This window comes from Argentina anserina, chromosome 5 (genome assembly GCF_933775445.1).
Source record: "Argentina anserina chromosome 5, drPotAnse1.1, whole genome shotgun sequence".
Classification (NCBI taxonomy): Eukaryota; Viridiplantae; Streptophyta; class Magnoliopsida; order Rosales; family Rosaceae; genus Argentina; species Argentina anserina.
The window spans coordinates 24432773-24456433 of record NC_065876.1 but is presented as its reverse complement, the minus strand read 5'-3'; the positions used below and the strand labels follow the sequence as shown (position 1 = coordinate 24456433).

General features: G+C 42.1%; 4 protein-coding genes across 4 annotated transcripts; 1 reads left to right on the top strand and 3 right to left on the bottom strand.

Moving 5' to 3' along the window:
- Positions 1-833: 833 nt before the first annotated feature.
- Positions 834-3002, top strand: LOC126796424 (tubulin alpha chain). The gene is made up of 2 exons (XM_050523250.1): positions 834-1612; positions 2169-3002. Exons 1-2 carry the CDS (start codon positions 914-916, stop codon positions 2823-2825), a joined length of 1356 nt encoding a protein of 451 aa, XP_050379207.1. The 5' UTR covers positions 834-913; the 3' UTR covers positions 2826-3002.
- Positions 3003-5067: 2065 nt separating this feature from the next.
- LOC126795800 (cyclic phosphodiesterase-like) lies at positions 5068-6269 on the bottom strand. The gene is made up of 3 exons (XM_050522553.1): positions 5920-6269; positions 5788-5804; positions 5068-5291 (listed from the first exon to the last, which is right to left on the bottom strand). The coding sequence occupies exons 1-3, from the start codon at positions 6267-6269 to the stop codon at positions 5068-5070; spliced, it is 591 nt and encodes a 196-aa protein (XP_050378510.1).
- A 195-nt stretch (positions 6270-6464) lies between these two features.
- On the bottom strand, positions 6465-7781 carry LOC126795799 (F-box/kelch-repeat protein At3g06240-like). The gene has a single exon (XM_050522552.1). It carries the CDS (start codon positions 7779-7781, stop codon positions 6465-6467), a length of 1317 nt encoding a protein of 438 aa, XP_050378509.1.
- A 1322-nt stretch (positions 7782-9103) lies between these two features.
- Positions 9104-13016, bottom strand: LOC126795797 (xylulose kinase 2). Its single transcript, XM_050522551.1, is given in 12 exon segments — positions 9104-9441; positions 9658-9832; positions 9913-10010; positions 10452-10505; positions 10589-10663; positions 10758-10878; positions 11347-11420; positions 11595-11659; positions 11853-11997; positions 12067-12557; positions 12559-12696; positions 12924-13016. Coding segments are annotated over 12 exon segments (1833 nt in total). The 5' UTR covers positions 12983-13016.
- Positions 13017-23661: the final 10645 nt, after the last annotated feature.

Genomic DNA, 23661 nt, shown 5'->3' with positions numbered 1-23661 from the left:
CAAACCCAGATCATCGCTCCGATCGAAAACGAATGGCACCCACACAAAGAAGAACCACCTCAAATTTCCGATCATTGAGCTCGGCACAGCAGCACCCAGCAGCTTAATTTTGAACACGAATTACTCCCTTGTCGAGTTGGACTCCAACATCTATAGGTCAAAAAAAAACGTCGGAATCAGAGATTATGGCGGCGGAGGAGGCGCCGAGAGGCTAAGACCCGACGAAGGCAGTTGTATACAAAGATTGTGGTCGCCAGAAAACACGTTCAAGGGAAAAAAGGTTGTTGAAGTTTCATAGAGAAAGAAAGAGAAGCTGTCGAAATGAAGGTGGACTATTTTTAAAAACACATTTTCTAGAGGATTTGAAATCGATATGAGATATGAATTAAATTTTCCGGTTTGTTGTTATCTAGTCTCCAAACATGTGATGGGTCGGAGTGGTATATTTTTATCAAATCCATGTCCTATATCCGGGTAAACAAACACAGCCTAAGTCTCTATTGTAGTTACTGACAAGAAGGTAATATATAGTGATTCATTTCATCTCTCCCTTTCTCCCTTCACATCCTCACACCTCTTCTCTCCAAAACGTTGTCGTTTTTTGGTAGCTGCAAAATATCTAGCTGGGAGACAAACACAGGATTCTTTTCCCTCTAATAATTCCCCCACTGGCAATATTTAAATTTCAAACGGTCAGTCCGTTGGGCCGGCCAGGCTGTGGGTTCATAATTTCCGCTGTCCAACCCTAATATTAACCCCGGTCCCGTTCCACTAACCCTGGTTAACACCACTCCCTTTATAAAACCACACCATCCCCCCTCTTCATTTCTCACCCCAAAACCTAAACGGCGTCTTGGTAAACGCCGCTTCATCTCCACCTTCTTCCTTCGTTTTCAAAACCCTAACCCTAAAAATGAGAGAGTGCATCTCGATCCACATCGGCCAGGCCGGAATCCAAGTCGGCAACGCCTGCTGGGAGCTCTACTGCCTCGAGCATGGGCTCCAGCCAGACGGCCAGATGCCTAGCGACAAGACCGTCGGCCGCGGCGACGACGCCTTCAACACCTTCTTCTCCGAGACCGGCGCCGGCAAGCACGTCCCTCGCGCCATCTTCGTCGACCTCGAGCCCACCGTCATCGACGAGGTCCGCACCGGCACCTACCGCCAGCTCTTCCACCCCGAGCAGCTCATCTCCGGCAAGGAGGACGCCGCCAACAACTTCGCCCGCGGTCACTACACCATCGGCAAAGAGATCGTCGATCTCTGCCTCGACCGGATCCGGAAGCTCGCCGATAACTGCACCGGCCTCCAGGGGTTCCTGGTGTTCAATGCCGTCGGAGGGGGTACCGGGTCGGGTCTCGGGTCGCTTCTGCTCGAGAGGCTCTCGGTGGACTATGGGAAGAAGTCGAAGCTCGGATTCACTGTGTATCCTTCTCCTCAGGTTTCGACGTCGGTGGTGGAGCCTTATAACAGTGTGCTCTCTACTCACTCGCTGCTTGAGCACACCGATGTGTCTGTTTTGCTCGACAATGAGGCTATCTATGACATCTGCCGCAGATCCCTGGACATTGAGCGCCCTACTTACACCAATCTCAATCGCCTAGTCTCTCAGGTATTGAATCGAACACTTGATGTGCATTCTTGATACTGATGCTTTTTGAATCTGATGAATAAATGTAGGATTGATTTGAATATGGTTATCATGCTATGGATTAATTGACTATGTGTTTATAATTGAAACATGTTTAACTAATACTATTGATTAGAATATGCATAATGTATACAAATGTGCTTTAAATCTGCTTATTTATGAGTCTTAGGTTGACATGAACTTCAAGGACGGTGATTTTAACCTATCAAAATAATCTGGTTGTGTTTCGAATTGGATGATCGATTGTAATTAGAGGTTTTGAATCTGATTGGTTGTTAGTTTTTGGGATTTTTTATCAAACACTTTGATAACTAATACTGATGTGTTTTGGATTGGGTGATTGATTATATTAATGTGCTTTGAATTGTGTGACTGATGTTGTGTTTTGAAGCTTATCGGTCGTTGAATTTTTGGAAATTTTTGTTCAAGCGCTTTTAGTTATTGTACCATGTGTTTTTGAAGTGGGTGATTTATTATATTGACGGAGTCTAATTGGTTGTTTTTCTTTGCTTTATAGGTGATTTCATCTTTGACTGCCTCTCTGAGGTTTGATGGTGCTCTGAATGTGGATGTGACTGAATTCCAAACCAATTTGGTGCCATACCCAAGGATCCATTTCATGCTCTCCTCCTACGCTCCTGTGATCTCTGCAGAGAAAGCATACCATGAGCAGCTCTCAGTGGCTGAAATCACCAACAGTGCTTTTGAGCCAGCTTCTATGATGGCCAAGTGTGATCCTCGCCATGGCAAGTACATGGCCTGCTGTTTGATGTACCGAGGAGATGTGGTACCCAAGGATGTGAATGCGGCTGTGGCCACCATCAAGACCAAGCGTACCATTCAGTTTGTGGACTGGTGCCCTACTGGGTTCAAGTGTGGTATCAACTATCAGCCACCCACCGTTGTTCCAGGAGGTGACCTCGCTAAAGTGCAGAGGGCTGTGTGCATGATCTCCAACTCCACCAGTGTGGCTGAGGTGTTCTCCCGCATTGATCACAAGTTTGATCTGATGTACGCCAAGCGTGCTTTTGTGCATTGGTATGTGGGTGAGGGCATGGAGGAAGGAGAGTTCTCTGAGGCACGTGAGGACCTTGCTGCTCTGGAGAAAGATTATGAGGAGGTTGGTGCCGAGTCTGCTGAGGGAGATGATGGCGATGAGGGAGATGAGTACTGATTCTGTTGCTATATGTTGGTGCCTTCAAGTTTCTTTCTATTTTACTGTTATGTTATGTAATGCTTAATGCTGGATAATTGGTGTGGGTTTGTGGTGTATGTGCATCATACCATTGTAGCACAAGCACTTCTATATTTCTAGTATGTTGAACATTTTCTATTGCTTCTGCAATAAATCCATGTCTATCACTATTTTTAAAATATGATTCTTGTTTATTACCGCCATATTAATGATTCATGTTCTTCATAGCACTAAGTCACTAGTGTTGCTGCTTCTGCAATCTATGCTCTGCTAATCTACACTAGTGGCATTTTCAATTATTTAACATCAACACCATCTCTTTACCAATTGTTGTGAGGGCGGTGAAATGAATAATTGCGCTCGATTTCGTCCATTTTGGAGCTCATTTGTCCTATCATTTGTTCATATTCAAGTTCGTCTCTACGAATTCGGGTTTTATAATAACTCTCAATTGGTTTGCTTTTTTTCGTGTTATCTCTTTACCAATTGTTGACGGTGGTGAAATGAATAATCTGCTAAAAATGTCTATATAAAAACTCAAAAGTAGAAGACCACAAAAGACATAACACTTTTAACTAGGGTTGGGACCAGTATGGGACGGTCCTTGATTATGCTCATACAAATACCATACCGATTTTATATATCGGTATCAGTTTGGTACTACCATTTTCAACCTCAATACTGAACTGATACAGTTCGGTACGGTTCGGTATTTGTTTGGTACCAAACTTGTAAATTCCACAAGACCTACATATGCATCATTCATTACACTAACTAGGATCAATTATGAACAAAATTCACATAAAAGATACAAATCACACAATTAACACACTTCACACTTTCACAAAGCTGAAAGATACAAACTGAGTGCAGTTCCTACAGCTGCATATATTTCTGCACTTTACACTATACAAATTCATACTTCTGCATAAAGAAAGTAAACACAAAACTCAGACTCTTTTGATTTGAAACGAACACAAAGTCAAACCATAACCCAAATAAAGTAAAACCCAAAACCCAATCTGCATATATGATTCATACTTTCAGAGTTTCAGTTAAGAATTCAAGATTGAATTAAGGCTTACCTTTAGTTTTCCCATCGAGATTCATAGAGGCTGCAATTGAGACGTGATAATGAGAGTGAAGGGCGAAGTTAGTGATTGAGAGTGAAAGGCGTAGACGCGAAATGAAAGAATGAAGTCGCGAAGTGAATGGAGGCAATGAGTTTTCGATGAAATGGGTTAGGGTATATTGGCTTTTGTGAATCCTAAACCCCCTAAAAAAATATGACCTTTTATAGTTTCGGTACGGTTAGGTATATTCGGTATCAGATCTAATAGAACCGACCCGTACCGATTATATGCTTATGGTATCAGTATCTGTTCGATATCGGAAATTTTTACTGATTCATCCCGTCCCGTCGGGATTCGGTACGGGACGAACGGTTTCGGTACCAACTCCAAGCCCTACTTTTAACATATTTCATTTCAAGAGTTCATAAAGTTCTCATCAAACATGTTCCATGACTACAAAATTAACAACCCAAAGCGGAAATAAATTTATAACCATGATTATTATAAAAGACATTTATTTGTGAGATGGGCGACAAATTTATTTCCATCTACTTTACTTACTGCTTATACACTAAGAGCATTTGTAACAACTTTGACAAAATTTCTCTAAAATGAAAAAAAAAATGTCAAAATCTCCAAAAAAATTATACTCAAACAGTTATGCATTTTGTATATTTCTGCATTTATTACAAGTGAAAAATATATTATATAATCCTATTTTTATAACCATCAATTATTTTATATATTTAATATGCTAGTTTGAGATAAATGATTATAATTTTTTATTATTTTGATTGGTTGTTATAACTCAAGAGTTATTTGATAACATGTAGAACATTAAATGCTTGTTTCTCTAAAATTTTGCAGGTTGTTACAAATTTGAAGGATTTCATGTTCTTTCTCATCCCTTTATATATTTTGGAGAATGTGATAGAAGATTTGTTGGAGTGGAAAAAAAACTTAAAATTTACAAATTTCCTTTTTTTTCTCTAAAATGTATGTTGGAGATGCTCTAACTAACTCATTATATAGTAGTATAAAAATAAGGAGATTTAGATTTACACTTAAAAAGCTAGGCCAATTTTAAATTAAAGCCAAAAAGCTTTGAGGAGAGCACTAAACCACAACCAATTCAAAGCTTTAATGTACTAAATGCAAGTATCCCCCGGCTCAATCAGGAGGGGGAATTCAGCAATTTTTTCCCAAGATTTGAGAGTTTTATCTTTGTAGTCAATTCTGTACAGTGCAAATCGAGTTATAGGAAAACTCATGCTAGTAATGCTATCATCCAGAATATTGATTTTTTCTTCAGCTCTTTTCTTCTCTTCTTCTGACAGATAACCTAAAAACAGGCTCAAATGTGGCCTAACTCCTGCACAAAACAGACGATCGATGGTATTCTATTCAATAATCCATTATTTTTACTAGTAAATAACACAAGATATAACATTTATAGTCCAACACTTCATAAATTATGCTTCAATTTGGCAGACAAAGATCGCTTGCTAGCTAATCTTCACTCCCTATATGCTCATGGCAGCTCAGCCAATTCATATTAAGAATTGGCATCGATCTATGCCATCTTAGTTTACCAAGGAGATCTAAGTGGTTGATTCATATAGTTCATATCACCCATACATAACCGCAATGGACTACATTTAATTTAGGGTATGCAGTATCTTTCATGAAAGAGCATTTAATTTTGATATTGCTTGCACGACAATCATTATTACAACTTTGGCAATTTAAGGAGAAAGAGATCAACTGAAGAAGCATTCTCAACTATGCATGTAATTTCAAATTGCATGACAAAAGTCATGTGAAATGAAACAATTGTGGAAAAAACATCTACAATGAAATGGACTCACGATTGTGGAAACCGAATCTTTCGTTGCAAGTTGAAGCTATTTCTCTCATCTGAGGACAATAAAAAATTGATAAACGCACGTCATTATTATACCAGATGGTAGATAAGACAAAATAAAAGATTGAAATGCTACATATCACCCGAAAACAAAGAAGTGAGAAAATGAAGTACCTCATTAACATCCTCATCCTGGCATGAAAATGATGAATTCATTAGGAGAGAAACACACTGGTAATAAGAATTTCTAAAAACAACTTGAGTAACTGTAGCTTTGTACGCTGAAACTACACGAGACCGCAGACTTGCGAACCTTCTGAGCACATCGTCTTGTCCCTTACGAATAGATCCCACAATCGGAATATGGGGCTCAATCTCCGGACCACCAAAATCATCCCGGAGGCCTTCCATCACCTTCTTGATTCTGATAGACACCTCATCTGGTGGAATTGCCCACACTGAGTATGAGTGAGTCGTCCTTTCCATAATCGAGTGACTTACTGAAGAACAAGTGTAACTGGAGGGAGATATTTCAACCTGCAAAATAGCATGAAGCATCTGTAATTTGCATATATATAGATTAATAAGCATAAATTACTAAGCATAGTACACTAGTTCTCAGAACTGAAGTTAGAATTTCAGCGTCCTTATTGATAGGCATAGATTAGTCATTAGTAAGCATTAAGAGATGAGAAATGGAGTGAGAAAGTTTACGTTGCTAATATCATGTCCACTTCCAATCATATTGCCTCCCAAGACCGGAACTATACTATTCACATAGAGAACAGCTATGTAGTCATCATCTGGGCGTGCATTAATGTGTAAATCAGTCTGAATGGGGAGGTGGTTGAGTTTCTTGGTACTCAAATTATAGGAAATTATATGTCCAATTGTGTCCTCCTCTACATCCGCCAGAAGAATCTGATCGTTATTCAAAAATACTAATGGCTTTTCAGTGAGCTCAAATGCTATATGTTTAGTCCAAGCACCCTTAGGACCTCCAAGTTCATCCATCACCCATATGCCACAGGATAAATGACGAGTATTTTGCAATCCGAAGAGTGAAACGGATTCATTCCACACTAGAAGGCGCATACCATAAAAGAACTCGTTCCGATCATAAAAACAATCCGGTAAAAACATGTCATGAAATACCTCATCTACCAGATCAAAGAATATGATGATATCATGAATGAATTTCTCCTCCGCTGCTTCAAATGCATGCAACTCCTTGTGTTGCTCCTGTCCCGTCCAATAGCACACATTCTTGAAGTAAATCTGGAAAATTTCAGGCCAAAGGATAGTAGTTTGTGTTTCTAAAGAACAAGTCTCGATCTCTCTCCAAGAATCAGAATCAGTACCCAGATGGGTGTATAATATTGCTTTCGGGGGATGATAGATATAATAGTTTTCATCATCCCATCGATCACCATGACACCCAATTTTAACAACTTTGTACCCTTTGGAACAAGGGTCATAGCCAAATGCCACAGCATCATAGTTGAAGCCATAGCCTTGCAGGTATGGCTCGGAAGACAGAGGCTTGGATTCTTGAATCGCTGGATTCCATAAAAGCACCTCATGAGTAGCAGCTAGACATACGATCCCATCACAATGGCCTACAATATGCAACCACCGGGAGCTAGTCTTTGGAAGAAACTTGACGTCCTCCACCCCAGAATAGCTGTTATGCTCATGTGCATGTTTACCACCATTATCATCAATATTGTTGCGAAATTTAACAAATGACAAAACCGTTTCAGGCTCATGATCTTCAGCCTCCTTTGTGTCCTTGCAGACCAAACGCTTCAAAAGGACGCTTGTAGTGAGACTGTTGTGCTTGGAATAGGAGAGGTGCTTAGCTACGAATATGGGGTTGGTGATCAGAGCATACCATCTTTTAGAGACGCACTTGAATCGCATGAGAGATTTGGGAGGTAAGGTTGATAGGATTTGCTCCACGACATCTTCACCAGTATATTTGCAACAGTTTGACATTCCCTCCTCGTTTCTACCTCGATTATTTTACACAAGCAATAAATTTTTGACACCGGCAAAATATCCAATACTAGAATATATAGTACAAGAGCTTTCGCAGTTATATATATACCCGAGTCCTCAGAGAGCAAAGGGACAGAGAGATGGATAGAGCATAGACTAAACAGATATAGGTGCGTTCTGGTTGGGGCTTTCCGGCAAATCTAGGCTTCTCTCCCAGTCTAACAGAAAGTTAGGGTTCCTTTTTCTCCTGGAATTAAGAACTGACAGGCAAAAACTGCGTGTTCTTGTTTCTTTCTTCTCAAACTACAGAAACTATATTAGTTTTAATGAGATTGACACCAGGTAGTAGTCCTCTTTTATATTCCTAATTTTTTGTTGTATTTCATTCGAGTTATAATCTGATTTGTCCTGATTTACACGTCGACCTTAAAATAATGTGTAATTTTGTTGGATAAGGTTTAGTATCCCTCCTACAATTACTAAGCCGATAGAACATAGAAGTACTAAGGTGTAGCTCATTATCAAACGTATATACCAAGTTAAAACAAGAGACCACACCTACCTTGTACCAGAATTTGTACATGCACATAAATATACTGTATGAAGGGAAGTTTGGACCTTTCCAATTTGAAGTCACACAGTCTTAAGCTGCTACAATATCCAATGTTGTGTCACCGTTCGTCAGAATTAAGTTTACTAAACAGATAAACTTGACACTGAGCCTGCAATTAATTTACCTTCCACAAATTTAACGAGAAACAAAGAATGGCATTTAGATAGAAAAATTGGTACACAACCAGAATCATTGAACATCCAAAATATATAAACCTAATCACAAGTACACAACCAGAATCATTGAAACCCGAAATCATATCAAGTGTTAGATATTCAAGCAATGAGATTTGATAGTAACATTTCTACATGAAAATGACCTGACGATCGAGCATGTTTAGCGAGTAGCGACCCAATCCTTCCGTTTGACGAGAGAGCAAGCCGGAGCTCCGGCGTCGTTGGGCGGAGTCGGTATTTTATCGAATACGAAGACTCGGTCTACTGACTACCGTAGAGCTGAGCTTGCCTATGACGAGCCCCACCTGAGTTGCACAGCAGAGAGGAATAAGTAGATGGTGAATTTGAGAATCGGCTGTGTGCCTGTGTGCATGATGATGTGCACCAAAATTGAGTTAATCCATTGAAATTTGGATGACAAACTCCAGCAACCTAATTAAATAGCTTCTCGGCTTCAACAAATACCATCATGTAATTGCAAACACTCAAAACCCGAGACTCTAATGAATTTGGAACTTTATATTTCAAAATTATCCACTAGAATTTATGAAAAGATCAGAAAATATAACTTTTGGTACTTTACACAATGCAATCTGTAGAATCCTATATTCCAGACTGTAACATAATGAACTGTAACACTTAAGGCATCCCAGCTTTTGAAGTAGGAGGTTCTCTATTTCGAGTCTCTTCGTTGCCATCAAAGCATACTTGGGGACCAAATTAGTATCCGGAATCACTGCTAGTCTGGACTTGAGAGATGTCTTCTGAATCTTATCCCCATACACGCAGGAGATGGGCACAAGACTACCCTTTTTGCTGCATAGCCAACCGTGAGCAGCCCTCAATGCAGCTCCCAGGGACGCCGAATCTGTAAAGAAAACCAAAAATATTAAGTGGTGCAAAACAAGGATATAATCAATACATATAAGAACGATCCATTCAATCCATGAGATACAATTTGGTGATAAGTAGTTTTAGTAATCATGTACTGATGTACATATATGAGTATCCTAGACACATAGATATACAGAGATTTGGCACTTCATTGAAATTAGGAAAATATCAGAAGGTGTACAATGCTTACCAGGCCTTTCAACTGTGTAGACCTCACATCCAAAGATATTTGCTGCTACGCCCAGGATGTGGCGATTTACAGACCCACCTCCAGTAGCTATCAATCGTTTCGGAGGGCAAGGCATTCCAAATCTTTCTGCATGACCACGCATTGACAGGAACTGTCCCTCTATTACTGCTCGGCACTGCAAAGAAGTCTTTTTTAGGAAGAGTTATGTAAGATATCATCTACCTATTTGAACCATGACCAATTACAAGTACAAACCTCAGACATACGGGCAAATTCCTGCTGCTCTTCACGTACACTCACACCCTCCAAAGCATCACCCGTGAAATTTTCAAGAACATACCAATGGTAGCCAACTGGAAGCATAAACTGGAGTTATTTCTAATTTCTTGCTTCTTCCTTTTGTGATAATATTTAGAAAATTGAAAGACTGATTATCCATGCAACACATAAAGCTATGACAGACCATCTTTTTCAACAGTGCAGAAAAGAACTACGACATAGGGAAAAAATCATGGAAGCAAAAGTGTAGAGCTAAACTCCCTTATAGATTTGAACATTAGCTTATGTTTCAGCTTATGTAATTCCCAAAGAAATATTAAGAACCAGCAAACTGGTGAAATCAAGTTTTATACAATTGTTATTAGGCTGAAACTGGATAAACAGCAAGTAGTTTTAGAAAAACACCAACACATGAAATACTGCAAACCACAATAATATGCCAAACTATGGAGGGGCATTGGTGACTCAAAACAAAATTATAAGTATGATGGAAAAATTAATTAAAAGAGCTCAACCTGGAAGCGGGGGAAGAATTTCATGCTCTTTGTAGTAGAAACCCATCTTTCCATCTGTAGAAAAAAAAAACAGCATGTGAAATGGAGAATAGATGAAGATAATTCCAGATAGAAAGAACCTCAGATAAGTCATATACCATTAAAGGCTGGTGTATGTGTAAGGTTCGAACTGAATTCCTCCCAATTGCCACGGGCATGGCGGTTGCGAATATCTATAACATAGATTCAGGTCATATAAGGAAGCTACAGGGTATATTGCAAATTGAACCGAGACTCAGAATATGCATGAAAAGATTGAAAGCATACCTTCACGAGTTAGAGACCCATTCTTGTAACACAACATTACCATGCAGCCTTTCGTGTCAACATGATTAGGGAAAACATGTCCTTCCAATCCAGGCTGAGGATCATCAGTGATCCCAAAGACCTGAGCAACAACAATTGGAAAATTACAAACGAACTAACTAAGAATGCAGTGGCATAGAAGCTTGATTAGTGACTTATAAGAGACCACTTGAAATTCTGATCATGACACATGAGATATCATAGTTTTACTGAAATTTTTAGAATACTGTTGCCTCTATGCTCGATAAGATAATGCAATTGGCATGACAGTTGATTCAAAAGATCCCATAGTATAATATTTCCGTATTGCTTTTGTTTGCAATTAAAAGAGAAAGAAGCAAGTATGACTAACAAAAGAGAGGAAGGGGGAAAGCATGAGTAAAATAAGATAAGAAAATGAATGCCGAAAAGCCATAGGAAATTGTTATAATTATTTTTGTTAGTATTTGTTCTCCTTCTCTCAATCATTTCTCAACTCTCTCCTATAGCTTTCCTTATTCTCCAAAAACAGAGACTTTAACGCGTGCAATCAAGCCCTAAGAATTGCTACTTTTACTTACCGTGTCACTTGTGCGGTTGTGCCAAGACTCATTGCAAGATCCCCAGGGGTACTTAGTGTTAAGCCTGCACATCAAAAGTTAGTCCCTTGATAAGTTAAGAACCTAACAAAACATATGAAAGCCCCCTACAAAATGAAGGCATAAACTACATCAGAATGTTAAAACCATTTCACCAGTTCACTAGTAAGGTAAAGAAGTAATTTATTGGATCTGTTTAGGAAATAACAAAAGTGGGCACCTGCAAGGCTGTTAGGGTTGTCTCCTGACCACTGAATAACCAAGCAGTTCTTGTTGAACTTGTATCTGATAAGAGAGAGTAAGCCACTAAGTAGACATGAAATAATCGGTGTCTAAAATCAAGACAATGGCAGAGTACTCATTTCAATTTTAATTTTTAGAGCATCCAAATCCATCATTTTAAGGGAGATTGTAAAAAAATAATAAATGACATCACAAACATCACAACTGCATGGAAATAAATAAAACTGTCACAAACCTCTCTACGAAATAGGGGGCAATGCCACCAGCAACAGCATGTGCAGGGGCCAGTTTCCCAAGTTTTTCCTCCAAACCAGGGGCAGTAGCCTTCAATAAACACACAAGAAAATTGATTAAATTGGAACAGTAAACTTATTACCAGACTCAAGCTCACTGATGAGAAAGGTATTACTGTTAAAGCAACATATCTTTAATACCGTTTCAGACCAGGCCCTTTTTCTTTATATCCATCAAGTTCATCCCTGCACCGTCAGTTTCGTCAATACATGCATAGCCCCCAATTAGAAGAGATGCCATGAAAGAACTAACAAGGGAGATCCTCTCAGTATCGTTATAGGCTTCAGGATGTGTCTTGAATATTTTCTTGATCTGTGGTCCTGTGAACCTTTCGTAAGCCCGTGATCCTGTCAGTTTGGACAACTCCAATGCTCCACCAACAGCATTCTCTAATTCCTTGCACTGTGCTGTGGTGCTGCTGTCCATCCATACCGGCGATTCCTTTACAGAGAAAGCATCATCAAACTGATGTAGCAATGGCTTCGTGGGGTCCAAAGATGATAATATCGAAGAACTCCCATTCTTCCAATAGACACTCCCATGTTGCTGCCCACTACCAGAAACAGCAGCAATCTTCCCAAAATTTAAATTAGATTTCAAAAGTCTATCAAGTACGAGATCTAGAGCTTCAATCCACATCAAGGTGGACAATTCTCCCATTACCCGAGGGGTCACGGTAAACAACTCCATCTTTGGTGTTGTAATGGGGCAATGCAGTGTCAAACTGGATAAGCTCTGAAGTAACAATATTGAGATTGGAGTCTAGCACAGTTGCCTTCAACGACCTTTTGAGTACAAAACAAAACAAAAGTAAAAATCAAGTTCAACCCAATTTACATACATATATCTAATTATTGTGTGTGTGATCATATTAAATACAAAGACATATAAAGAGCAAACAGCATCATCAGTTTGATCGAAACTAATGAGAACCCAGAGACCAAAACTCAAATTGGTGAAGTGGGCATGTCTGATTTCTGATGAAAAGCAGGTAAAAGATTGATGAACTTACTGAGTGGAGCTGTCAAACCCAAGAAAGTAAGAGTCGTCAGGCAACGAGTAATCTGCCATTGTAGCCGAGCTGTGAAACTGAAGGAATTTGGAACACTGTTGATCAGTTGATAGAGTTAAATAGTGGGGATTTTGGATAAGGATGAAATAAAGATTTGGATGAATTTTGGATGGGAAGGATATGATTATGGTTTAATATTGGGAAACTGGGAATCAATTTGACGATATTATATGGAGTTCAAGTTTCGTATTTCACGTATTGACGCTTTTGGATTGAAACAGATCACTGCAACGGCATACCAGCAAAAATAACCATATGTAAAAGATTTTATTTTCTTTTTTGTGCTTTTCCTGGAAAATTACGTCTGTTAGATGAAAATCCAAACTTTCATCTGCAAATTAATTTAGCGCGTTCATAATATTAACAAATTACTCAAAAATATTAAATAATAATTTAATTTATAAAATAACTCACTACTTAATTTGATAGATTAAATAAAGACTAAAATTTATAAATATGGACCAATGATGACAAGTTGTCACATGTCATAAAATATTTTACTTTTTTACTCATCTTTAACTCATAGTGTATGTTGCCATCAATGAATAGGTTATCTTAGGGGTGGGCACGGGACGGGATGGGACGGGACGGAGCTCATTCCACGTCCAATCCCACTCTTTTGAATCGGGACAGGATCGGGACGGGACGCGGGTTTTTAAGAATACATCCCACACGGGATTAATCCCGGTTGGGATCGGAACAGGACGGGCCTAATCCCACCGTCCCATGACTTTAAAATACCTATTTTCTCAATTTTAAGAGACAATTATCATTCAAGATTTCAAGTAATCGACTATAAATTAAGTAATTTAACAACATTGACAAATAGTCCATCATAAACTTAAATAGTCACAAAACAAACATCAAATAAAGTTACAGACTTAAACATTGATTACATTTGCCACCGGTACAAACTTCCCCTTTTCTTTTCCTCTTGGAGTTGGAGGTGGACAATTGTTTTTGCTTGAAGCATTGTCCTCATGATCTGCAAAAATGACAGTCCAAGAGTAAGTCTAAATGTCTAATGCTAAATTGAATTGAAATCGGCCAACAAGTATAAAGTATAAACACTTGTTAAAATGTATACCTAGCTCAAGACCTTCATAAAACTCAAGTGTTTATCATTGTTGGTATATCAGCCTCTACTTCAACCTTTGCAATATCATCACCTAACATCCAATTTTGCATGCAAATCAGCCCCTCTACAGTTTTAGGAGTTAATGAGCTCCTAAAACAGTCAATTACTCTACCCCGAGTATTTACACGGTTACACATCACATCCTTCATAAAAGTATTTCTGGAATAGTAGCTACTAACCTTTTAACATACAATTATCTATTTATAAGTCACTCAGTCAAGCTTTTTAAACACATTGAGTTCTGTATAAAAAATTTCGTGAAAATATGAAATATATGAGATCCAAGTATAACCATTTCATGAAAAACAACATCATAATATGGTTACAGAGTGCAGTGAAAGCTAGGTTACAGATCAAAACAGAGAAAATTACTGCTAATTTAAAATTTAACAGGATTTTGATTTTTTGAGTTTGCAGGAAGATTCCTAGGCAAGCAGAAAAACTTCAAGTCTGACATTTTTCCTTTGCGCTTTTTTCCCCTCATTTCCCCCCTCTCTCTCCCCTCTCTTTCTTAATTTGTCTTGCAGCACAATACAAATTAAAAAGACATTAATTTTGTGGTGGTTTAGGGTTTCAGAGAGCAATAATTAGGAACTGGACCATGGTGCAGGGTGTGGGAGAGGACTAACGTGACTCTGTCAAATCTTTTTGAGTTTTGAGTACAAACCAAATCACCAACCTGTTCCTTGCTTCATTAGATTTTATGGGGCTGGATGGGTGTTAGGAAACAGAACACAGGTTTCTAATCAAAATGAGAGTCAACTTCAACTCAAATCTCACCTAACTAATATGCAAGCCACAACAACATCATTAATATAACGACTGATAAAACACACTCTAAAACAAAAACTCATTGAGGCTTTTGATCATCAAACTCGGTCGGCCATTCCAATCCTCACCCAAAAAAACACTTCCACACAATTAGAAAACCAGAAACAACTAACCTTTTTCCCTCTGTGTGTGCACTTAACAGCCACAAGCTCCCTGGTCTTCTTATCCCTGAAAAAGTGAAAATGTCACACACAAATCTCGATTAAACAACTAAAGCACTACAAATCTCACACACTCACTACCTTGAATCAGAATGAACTGGAAATTCAAAACTGAAATCTCTTGATGATATGATCTTACCCGGATTTGCTCGGACTGAGATTGGCAAGAGAAGGAATGGCTCGGTCGCATGACTGTGAAAGTTGAGAGGGCTTGCAGTGGGCAGTGACAGCGGCCGCCGTGAGAAGACTGAGGTTGGGAGAGACAAAGAGGTGGTTGGAGATCAAAGAGGAGGAGAGGGAGGCCTGCGAGATGGGACTAGGGAGAGAGCCGAGAGACTGAGAGAAGGCTGAGAATAAAGTTCTCTTTGCGGTTTCAGAGTTAAAAGACATAACCCTTAGAATTGAGAATCAACGGTGATAGATGAAATATTTAATGGTCAGGATTAAGAGTTATTAATTGCGGGACGGGACGAAGCGGGACATAAATTATTCGTCCCACGTCCCATCCCACTATAATGAAACGGGACGGGATCGGGACGGGACGAACGTTTTTAGACCTCCATCCCGTCCCGTCCCTATGAATTTCGGAACGGGATCGGGATTTCCGTTTTTTATGCCCGCCCCTAGGTTATCTACTACTGTCGACTATAAAAACTAGCTGTTATTATCGAGTTAAAAGTCAGCTGCTACTGTCGACTTAGAAGACACATGTTACTCTCGACCTTCCAAGTCGACCGGGAAGACATCTACTACTGTCGACTTGGAAGACACATGCTATTGTCGACTTGGAAGGTATCTACTACTGTCAACTATGAATCTAGCTGCTACTGTCGACTAAGAAACTAACTGCTACTGTCGTTTTTGGTGAGCCAAATTCGAAATTTCAAAATTTCTCAAAACATATGCAATATGGTACTTAAATAAAAACTCATGACATAAAGAGCAACTGTATATATTAGTTCACCTCCAAATTGCTAGTGATTTGGCCGAAAAACTTAAATTTGCCGGAAAAACTAAAAAATGAGGAGAGAGAAACTTGTTAGATCTAGTAGTGACATTTGTTAATTTTCACAAAAATATGAGTATTTTTGATAATTTTGCATTAATTAATTAATCAGTTTTGTTCTACTTATTTTTTTTTAGCTTGGGCTTATGTCATAATTTGTATACAAAACATGGAAAGTGTGATTTTAATTAATTCAAATGTGGTCTTGTACAACTAAGTAAGTTTCTAAATAATATATCAATAAGTTAATAAGTTATTAATTTAAAGGAACATCAAGTTCCTTATAATAATAGGTTGCTTTTGTCATTGTAAAATTTGGTCAATTGATGATATGGCTTTTGAGAATTTAGATCAACAATTAGAGGTGAAGATGTTCAAGATTTGGAAAGTCTTATCAAAGGGTTGAACTATCGTAACGGAATGGAAGTTGAATACCTTTTGAACTACCCTAAAGAAAATGGAACAACTTCAGAGATGATGACTGACGAGAAGAAAATTAAGAGCGTCATGAGAAATGACAAAGATGGTGAAGTTGAAGATGATTGTTGTGAGTACAAAATCCAGGGGGTCTTGTTCACGCAGCTTGTATTCAACATCTGGTCCATTTAACCTGCACACAAAACTGGGGTTAAGAGCAAGGGCCAGCGGTGCGCCGGCCTACAACTCTCCAAAGCTTAAGTTAGCTTTTGGGGCGAGACTTAAGTTTGTTGGTTAAGAACTTAGGAATATGTTACCGATTTTTAGGAGGTTTTTGGTTGCTTTTATAGGCGTATTGGGGAAAGTGTTGCTTCTATTTCTCGATGTGGGAGAGTGCTCGTACAATATATTTTTTTTACTAGAGGAGCTATTTTGACAACCTAGGCAGCTGAGACGCCTGAGCTAGAGGTGGTGTGACCTACCCTACTGGCTCAGTGCCTTGCCTTGCTGGGCTAACTCTGGCTAGTCTAGTGGCCAGAATAAGGGAGAATCCTACCTGGAATTACCCCTTCCAGGGGAGTATTAACAAGTCTCCGGTCAAGGAGATTTCTTGGGTGGGGAGTTTAAATTGCCATTACTGGCGAATTCCAGAGTTAGAGCGACCTAGGATCTCAGTGTTAGGCCCGGAGGCTGACTAGCAGTCGGAGCATCCATGGATCCGGCGCAAATTGGCGAGCGACCATGGATCTCAATGCTAGGCCCGGAGGCTGACTGGCAGTCGGAGCATCCATGGATCCGGAGAAAATTGGCGAGCGGCCTAGGATCTCAGTGCTAGGTCCGGAGGCTGATTAGCAGTCGGAGCATCCATGGATCCGGAGCAAATTGACGAGCGACATAGGATCTCAGTGATAGGCACGGAGGCTGACGAGCAGTCGGAGCATCCATGAATTCAGAGCAAATTGGCGAGCGACCTAGGATCTCAGTGCTAGGCCCGGAGGCTGGCTCGCAGTCAGAGCATCCATGGATCCGGAGCAAATTGACGAGCGACCTAGGATCTTAGTGCTTGGCCCGGAGGATGACTCGCAGTCGGAGCATCCATGGATCCGGAACTTGGTGAGTCCCCAAAGTGCTCAGTCAAAAAAGGTCCGGAGCAAAAACATCTGAGGCATGCCGCGACAAGTGGCTAGCTTGTAATGGTTGTCTGGTATTTAATGCAACGACATGGTGGTGGGCCCGGGTGAACTGAGGTGTCAGTGACGTTATCAGTCATAATTACTGTTTGGGGAATCGAGTGGGCGTGGAAATGGTACGATTAATAGGGGTTGTGCGCGCGTTCGGCGCGTGGGTTGTGAAACTGAGAGGTCGTGGGTTAGTAGGGCACGTGTCAATCATCGAGCGGTTTGGGAGTGTTTGAATTCACTACTTGGATCAATATAGTGTCAGTATATATAGAGATAGAGAAGACTGGTGCTCTCACTTTCAATTGTGAAATTTTTTGTCAGAGAGAGAAATACAAAGAAGAAGAAATTCATCAGAGTTGCTACGGAGTTTGAAGATTCTGACGTTTGCAATCGAAAAAATCAACCGGTTTCTCTGATTCCAACTATTTGAGGTATTTTCCATTCTCTGTTCTGGGTTTCTAATTTTTTTTAGCTGGATTTTGGTGGTTCTAGGCTAACTGTGTATATTGGGGGGTGGGGTGTTGTAGCAATGGAAAAGCTGACCGGAGTGTCTAGGAATGGGGAGTCGAGGTTTCTACTTCGATTGCCCCGGGTTCGAGCACGCCGGACCGGGCTGTTACTTTGGGAGGCGGTGTTCCGGGGAGTTTGTCCCTGCTAAATGATGCGGGGTCAACAAATAACCCGTTGGGCTTTTTGGTGCAGGTTATAGAAGATATGGCGGAGGGAAGAGACGCGGAGACCAAGACTAGCAGAGCAGTACTACTTGGGTAACTAAGTGATCGACCCTCCCGGTGCGTGTGCCAACCTGGAGGAGCTAGCGGTGATCCGAACTTTGTTCAAAGCGCCATAGGAGATTATATTACGCCCGTTGGCGGATGGCGAAATGGCATATGACCCGACGCCGGGGTCTTGCTGGGTATCAGTGTTCGCCATGGCTCGCGGATTGACGATCCTGCTCCCTAACTACATGTAATACATGTTGTCTTGCCTGAACGTGGTGTCAGGGCAAGTGACGCAGAACATGTGGAGGCAGCTGCTTGGGACGAGGGTCATTTTTAAGGCGCTGAGGCAACATATGTCGTGGTAGAGAAAGTTCTTTACGTGTTGGATGCTGAAGTACAATAATAAGGCGGGGAGAAGGGGCTGTGTGAAGTTGGTCCTGCGGATGCGGAAACTTTCGCCCCTCATGAATGAGTGTCCCAACTATACACCGAACTAGTGACGAGACTACGTATTTGTCCTGAAGGGGCCGTGGCAAGGGGAAACACCTGCTTTGAAGTCCTCGACAATTTCCAGCCCATTGGTAAGTGTTTTGTCAAGGGAATTTAACTCGGGCCTAAGATATTTTCCGAATTTTATTTTTGTCGTCTTTTTGTTTGACGGAGACATGTTCCCAGTTAATGTCGCTGATGGAGAAGCGGTTGGCGAGTTGCGTCTCGGCGTTTCCCGCTGTTGTGTGGAGTTCATACCGGCTGTGCCAGTTTGTCGTGTATGAACCCTACCGGATGGGGGTGATGCCTGGTAAGTTGTGATTTGTTGGCTTTTATTTGCTATTTCACGGTTGGACTTAGATTAACCGATGATTTCATATGTAGTGGCTCTAGTGGAGGGTGTGATGGCCCGGACGAACAAACCAGAGACGCATGACAACATCTCAGACGAAAAGGTGCTCCGGGTGCTAGAGGCAGAGGTCAGCACAATGCGGAGTGAAGACATTGATCCCGCGACCGAGGAGGGAATTGTGCCGCTGCTGGGAGAGCTAGACGAGGTCAGGTTCTTCCGTATTCTTCTTCCCCGGGAGGAGTATGGCGTACTTCCAGCCGAGATGGCCACTTACTGGGGAGTCACCCCCACCGGGGAGGCACCCCCACCGGGGAGGCACTGGAAGCCCCGGTTGTGGAAAGGGAAGATGAGATGGTGGTGGTGGAGCGAAGGAGGAGGAGAGGTCTTGTTGGAGGACGTGGAGGTGGGGGAAGCAACTCCAAAGTGAGGTCATGAGGTAGTGTATATGGCGGAGGGTGCGGGTGTTCAGGCGGAACAACCGACGCAAACGGCGGACCCCGCGTCCAGTGTGTTGGAGCCGCGCCCGCTGTAGGAGCTGATCGACTTGGAGACTACCTCGGAGGCCTCGGGGTAGGGAGTGGAAAGGGCCCGTGAAGAGATCGCAACCGAGAGGGCTCACAATAGGTCTAAGAGGAGCTCACACTCCACAATTGGGGAGACTCGAGCCGGTATCACAGCGGGGTTGTCCGGAATTGATAAGTTAGAGCCTCGTTTGCTCCGAATGGTGGAGGATATGTGCCACAGGTGCCAAGGTCCGACCCTACGGGACAGTGACAACCCGGTGTAGAACTTCCAAGAGAAGGAGAAAAAGTTACTACGGGTGAGTATTTTTCTACCCGTTCCCTTTGAACACTTATTGTTTGTTTTCTACTTGAAAGTGTGGTGGCAGGCTGTGTCCAGGATGTATGGCGCCTGAGATGATTTACTGGCCCATTATCAGAGAGAAGCGGCCGAGAAGGATAATTTATGCTGTGAAATAGACAATAGTTCTCGTAAACATTTGTGTTTTGTGTGTGCTGGTGGTCCTAGAAGTACGCTATGAGCTGGTGCCAGAGGTCTGGTGTTAACTCGGTTCTAATATAGACCAATCTATCTGGGTGTGCATCTGAGAGGCCGATCCATTCCGTCTCTTCCACCGAAGCTGGGCAAACTCGCGGAGAGTGTTTGTTAAACTTCTTGGCCCCTATTTTGGAACGTTCATCTATTCGGAGATCATCTTGGGATTGTCTATAACATCAACCGGAACCACCGACATTATTTCATGGCGGCCCTGTTCGGCGGTGATGAGATCTAGGTTATTCTGGAGCGTGCCCACTCTGTCCCCGATGATTGACAAGATCCCACCTGGGGTAGGCACTTTCAGTAGGAGCATGTGTACGGCAATAACGCATTAGAGCCCCCACAAAACATCTTGACCCAAGATTATGTTATAGGAGGAAAGGCAGTCGACGATGAGGAACCAGGTGGTGATCGTTGTCTGCTTGGACCTGTGGCTTAGGGTGACTGTCAGGTGATCCGACTCGAGTGGTTGGACATTCTCACTAGAGAAACTGACCAACGGCTCATGGTTGTTGTAGTTAGACCGGTCTCTGTTAAGTTTGTGGTAGTATCAACGAACATGACACTGATGGTTGCCCCGGTATTAACCAGTGCCCTCCGGCACGCAGAATGATCTACCTGCACCATGATCAACAAAGGATCAATATAGGCGGCCCAGATCGCGGTTTCTCGGCTGGAAAACTAGATCGTATCCCAACCAGCAGGGGCAGCCGTGAACCCTTGGCGGAGCTTGATGAGCTCAAAGGTCTACTGGCGTTTTGCCGGTTTATGAGGTGGCGGACGGAGTGCTCCTCCCCTCAATTTCATAATCTCCCCGTATACCTAGATTGCATAGGTGTTAGTCCACGGGGTTCTGTACTACCCCAATCTCTCGGTTTGGACCAATTCCCCGATGGCGCTTTTAAGGGCGTAACACACATCCGTGTCATGTCCTGTGTCGGTGTGGTAGGCACAATATTTCCCAGTGCCGGAGCGAGCCGGCTGCTTGGCATATTTTCGCCTCTAGGGCGGTGGCACGAGATCCTTGTGGCGCTCATATATCTCCGCGTAGAACATTGTGAGATTTGTGGAAACTTCATTTCGAGGCGGGTTCACTGGTCTTTGCCTTAGTGGGGACTTACGGTCCCGAGCCGGGTATGAGTCAGTGTGGCCCCTGTTATGCCGTCAATCCCGTGTTATCATGCCCCCTATTGCGATACATGTCTCCTTCTTGGGAGGCTTGTCGGCGTGATTGCCGGGAGTCATTATGTCATGGGCGAACTATTGCCCATGACCCTAGCCCGAGAGGACCGGATAGTTAACCTGTGAGGAAGACCCCGAGGCATTACGATTTCCATAGGTGTGGTACTCAGCTTGAGCCCACCGGGTGGCCGTTTCCATTAATGCCTTATAGGAGGATAGAGGGTTCTCATTGATCTTTAGGAGAAACATCCCCGGGTGGACAGCTTGACGGAAAGCTACCTCCGCACTAGTGTAATCCAGGTCGTGGCACCGCACCGTGGCGGTCTGCCATCTGGACACAAAATCATGCAGGCTCTCATCCTTTCATTGTTGGATCCTGAACGAGGAGTTAGAGGAATGGTAGATGTCGGTCTGGGAATGAACCGGTTAAAGAACTTCTTCGTGAGCTAATCAAGGCTTTCCACCGAGTTTTGAGGGAGATTCATGAACTAGCTCAAGGCCTCATCCGAGAGAGTCTCTTGAAAGGTTTGGAAAGCCATGGCGTCAGTGTATCAGGTACATGCCAGAGCGGACTGAAAGTTCTCCGGGTGAGTCCACAGGTCCGAGCACCCGTTATACTTGGAGATCTTGAGGGGTTTATCCCCGGCCGACTGGCGTTCAGCTTGCACCTATGGGGTAAAGGATTCCACGCGGACATCATATCCTAGGGATGGATGCTGAGAACAGCGGCTGGGAGACAAATATGGTTGGCCTGGGTGGTCCCAGCCGTAAGGGTGCCCTGAGCATGGCCAGCACGGCCGACACCTGGTGGCTCGGAGTGAGGAATCGTTGGTGGGCAGCTTCCAACGCCGCGTCAATCCCCATGCGATTCTCCAACGCGGTTTGAATGGGATGTTGTTCTTTCTTGAGTTCTGCCATCCGCACCAAAACGTCCCAGGAATTCTGCCATTTCTCATTTCTTCCCGCTCAAAGGCTTTGGATGTCCCGAAGAGCTGCTTCTAGTGCGGAGGCGGGATCAGTGAAAGGGACCCGAGATGGTTCCCCGGTGCCTGTCGTTTGGTTGAATAGGTCACCGGTTTCATCGGTGTTGTCCCGAGGGGACTTGTCGTCCTCATTCTCGTTTATGAGGACCATTGCTGAAACTGGCAGAGTCGTGCTAATGAGGACCCTCATTCTAGTGCCAATTATTGCGAGTACAAAATCCGGGGGTCTTGTTCACTCAACTTGTATTCAACCTCTTGTCTGTTTAACCTGCACACAAAACCAGGGTTAGGGTCAAGGGCCAGCGGTGCGCCGGCCTATGACTCTCTAAAGTTTAAGTTAGATTCTGAGGCGAGACTTAAGTTCGTAGGTTAAGGACTTAGGAATACGTTACCCCTTTTTAGGAGGTTTCTAGTTGCTTTTATAGGCGTATTGGGGGAAGTGTTGCTTCCATTTCTCGATGTGGGAGAGTGCTCGTACAATATGTTTTTTTTACTACTTTGGCGAGCTACTTTGTCATCGGCGGCGGCGCCACCTAAGGTAGAGGTGGCGTGACCTGCCCTACCGACTCAGTGCCTTGCCTTACTGGGCTAACTCCGGTCGGTCTGGTGGCCGAAATAAGAGGGAATCCTGCTGGGAATTACCCCATCTAGGGGAGTTGTTAACAATGATAGTTCTATTATGGAGCCCCTTTCACAAAAAGAAGCTCTCGTGGCAACAAAGACATTGAATAATTTTTTGTTGCACTATGAGAAAACCACACCAAAAGTTCTTACCATGTTAAGAAAAGTGTATGATAAGATTCAAAATGACATTATTTTCAAGAGGAAACAAGCAAGTATTGAGTATTTCTTTATAAAGTCATCATAAATATAAAATTATTTATGTGCAATAAGAAATGATTAATTTATATATTTAATGGGCTTTAAGTGAACTCTCGAATTTTTATTCTATTATAAATTTAATAAAATATTAATTTAATACATTAACCCCGAATCAGGACTGGTAAAAATTATTATTTTAGTGAAGTTGTTAATTAATCAAGTATTTATTTCACGAGGTTTTACTGTACTTAAATAGCAGGATACACTAAGTGCACGTTAGGTTTGCATGACTGCGTTACGTCTTTTTTAAGACTAGTGCGGGAGTAGTGTGGGTT

Bases quoted from the DNA above. Each gene is read 5' to 3' on its own strand.
- LOC126795800 (XM_050522553.1), bottom strand. From the start codon at position 6,269: ATGGAAAGGACGACTCACTCATACTCAGTGTGGGCAATTCCACCAGAT.
- LOC126796424 (XM_050523250.1), top strand. From the start codon at position 914: ATGAGAGAGTGCATCTCGATCCACATCGGCCAGGCCGGAATCCAAGTC. The intron at 1,613-2,168 runs GTATTGAATCGA...TTTGCTTTATAG, and splicing joins TCAATCGCCTAGTCTCTCAG to GTGATTTCATCTTTGACTGC.
- LOC126795799 (XM_050522552.1), bottom strand. From the start codon at position 7,781: ATGTCAAACTGTTGCAAATATACTGGTGAAGATGTCGTGGAGCAAATC.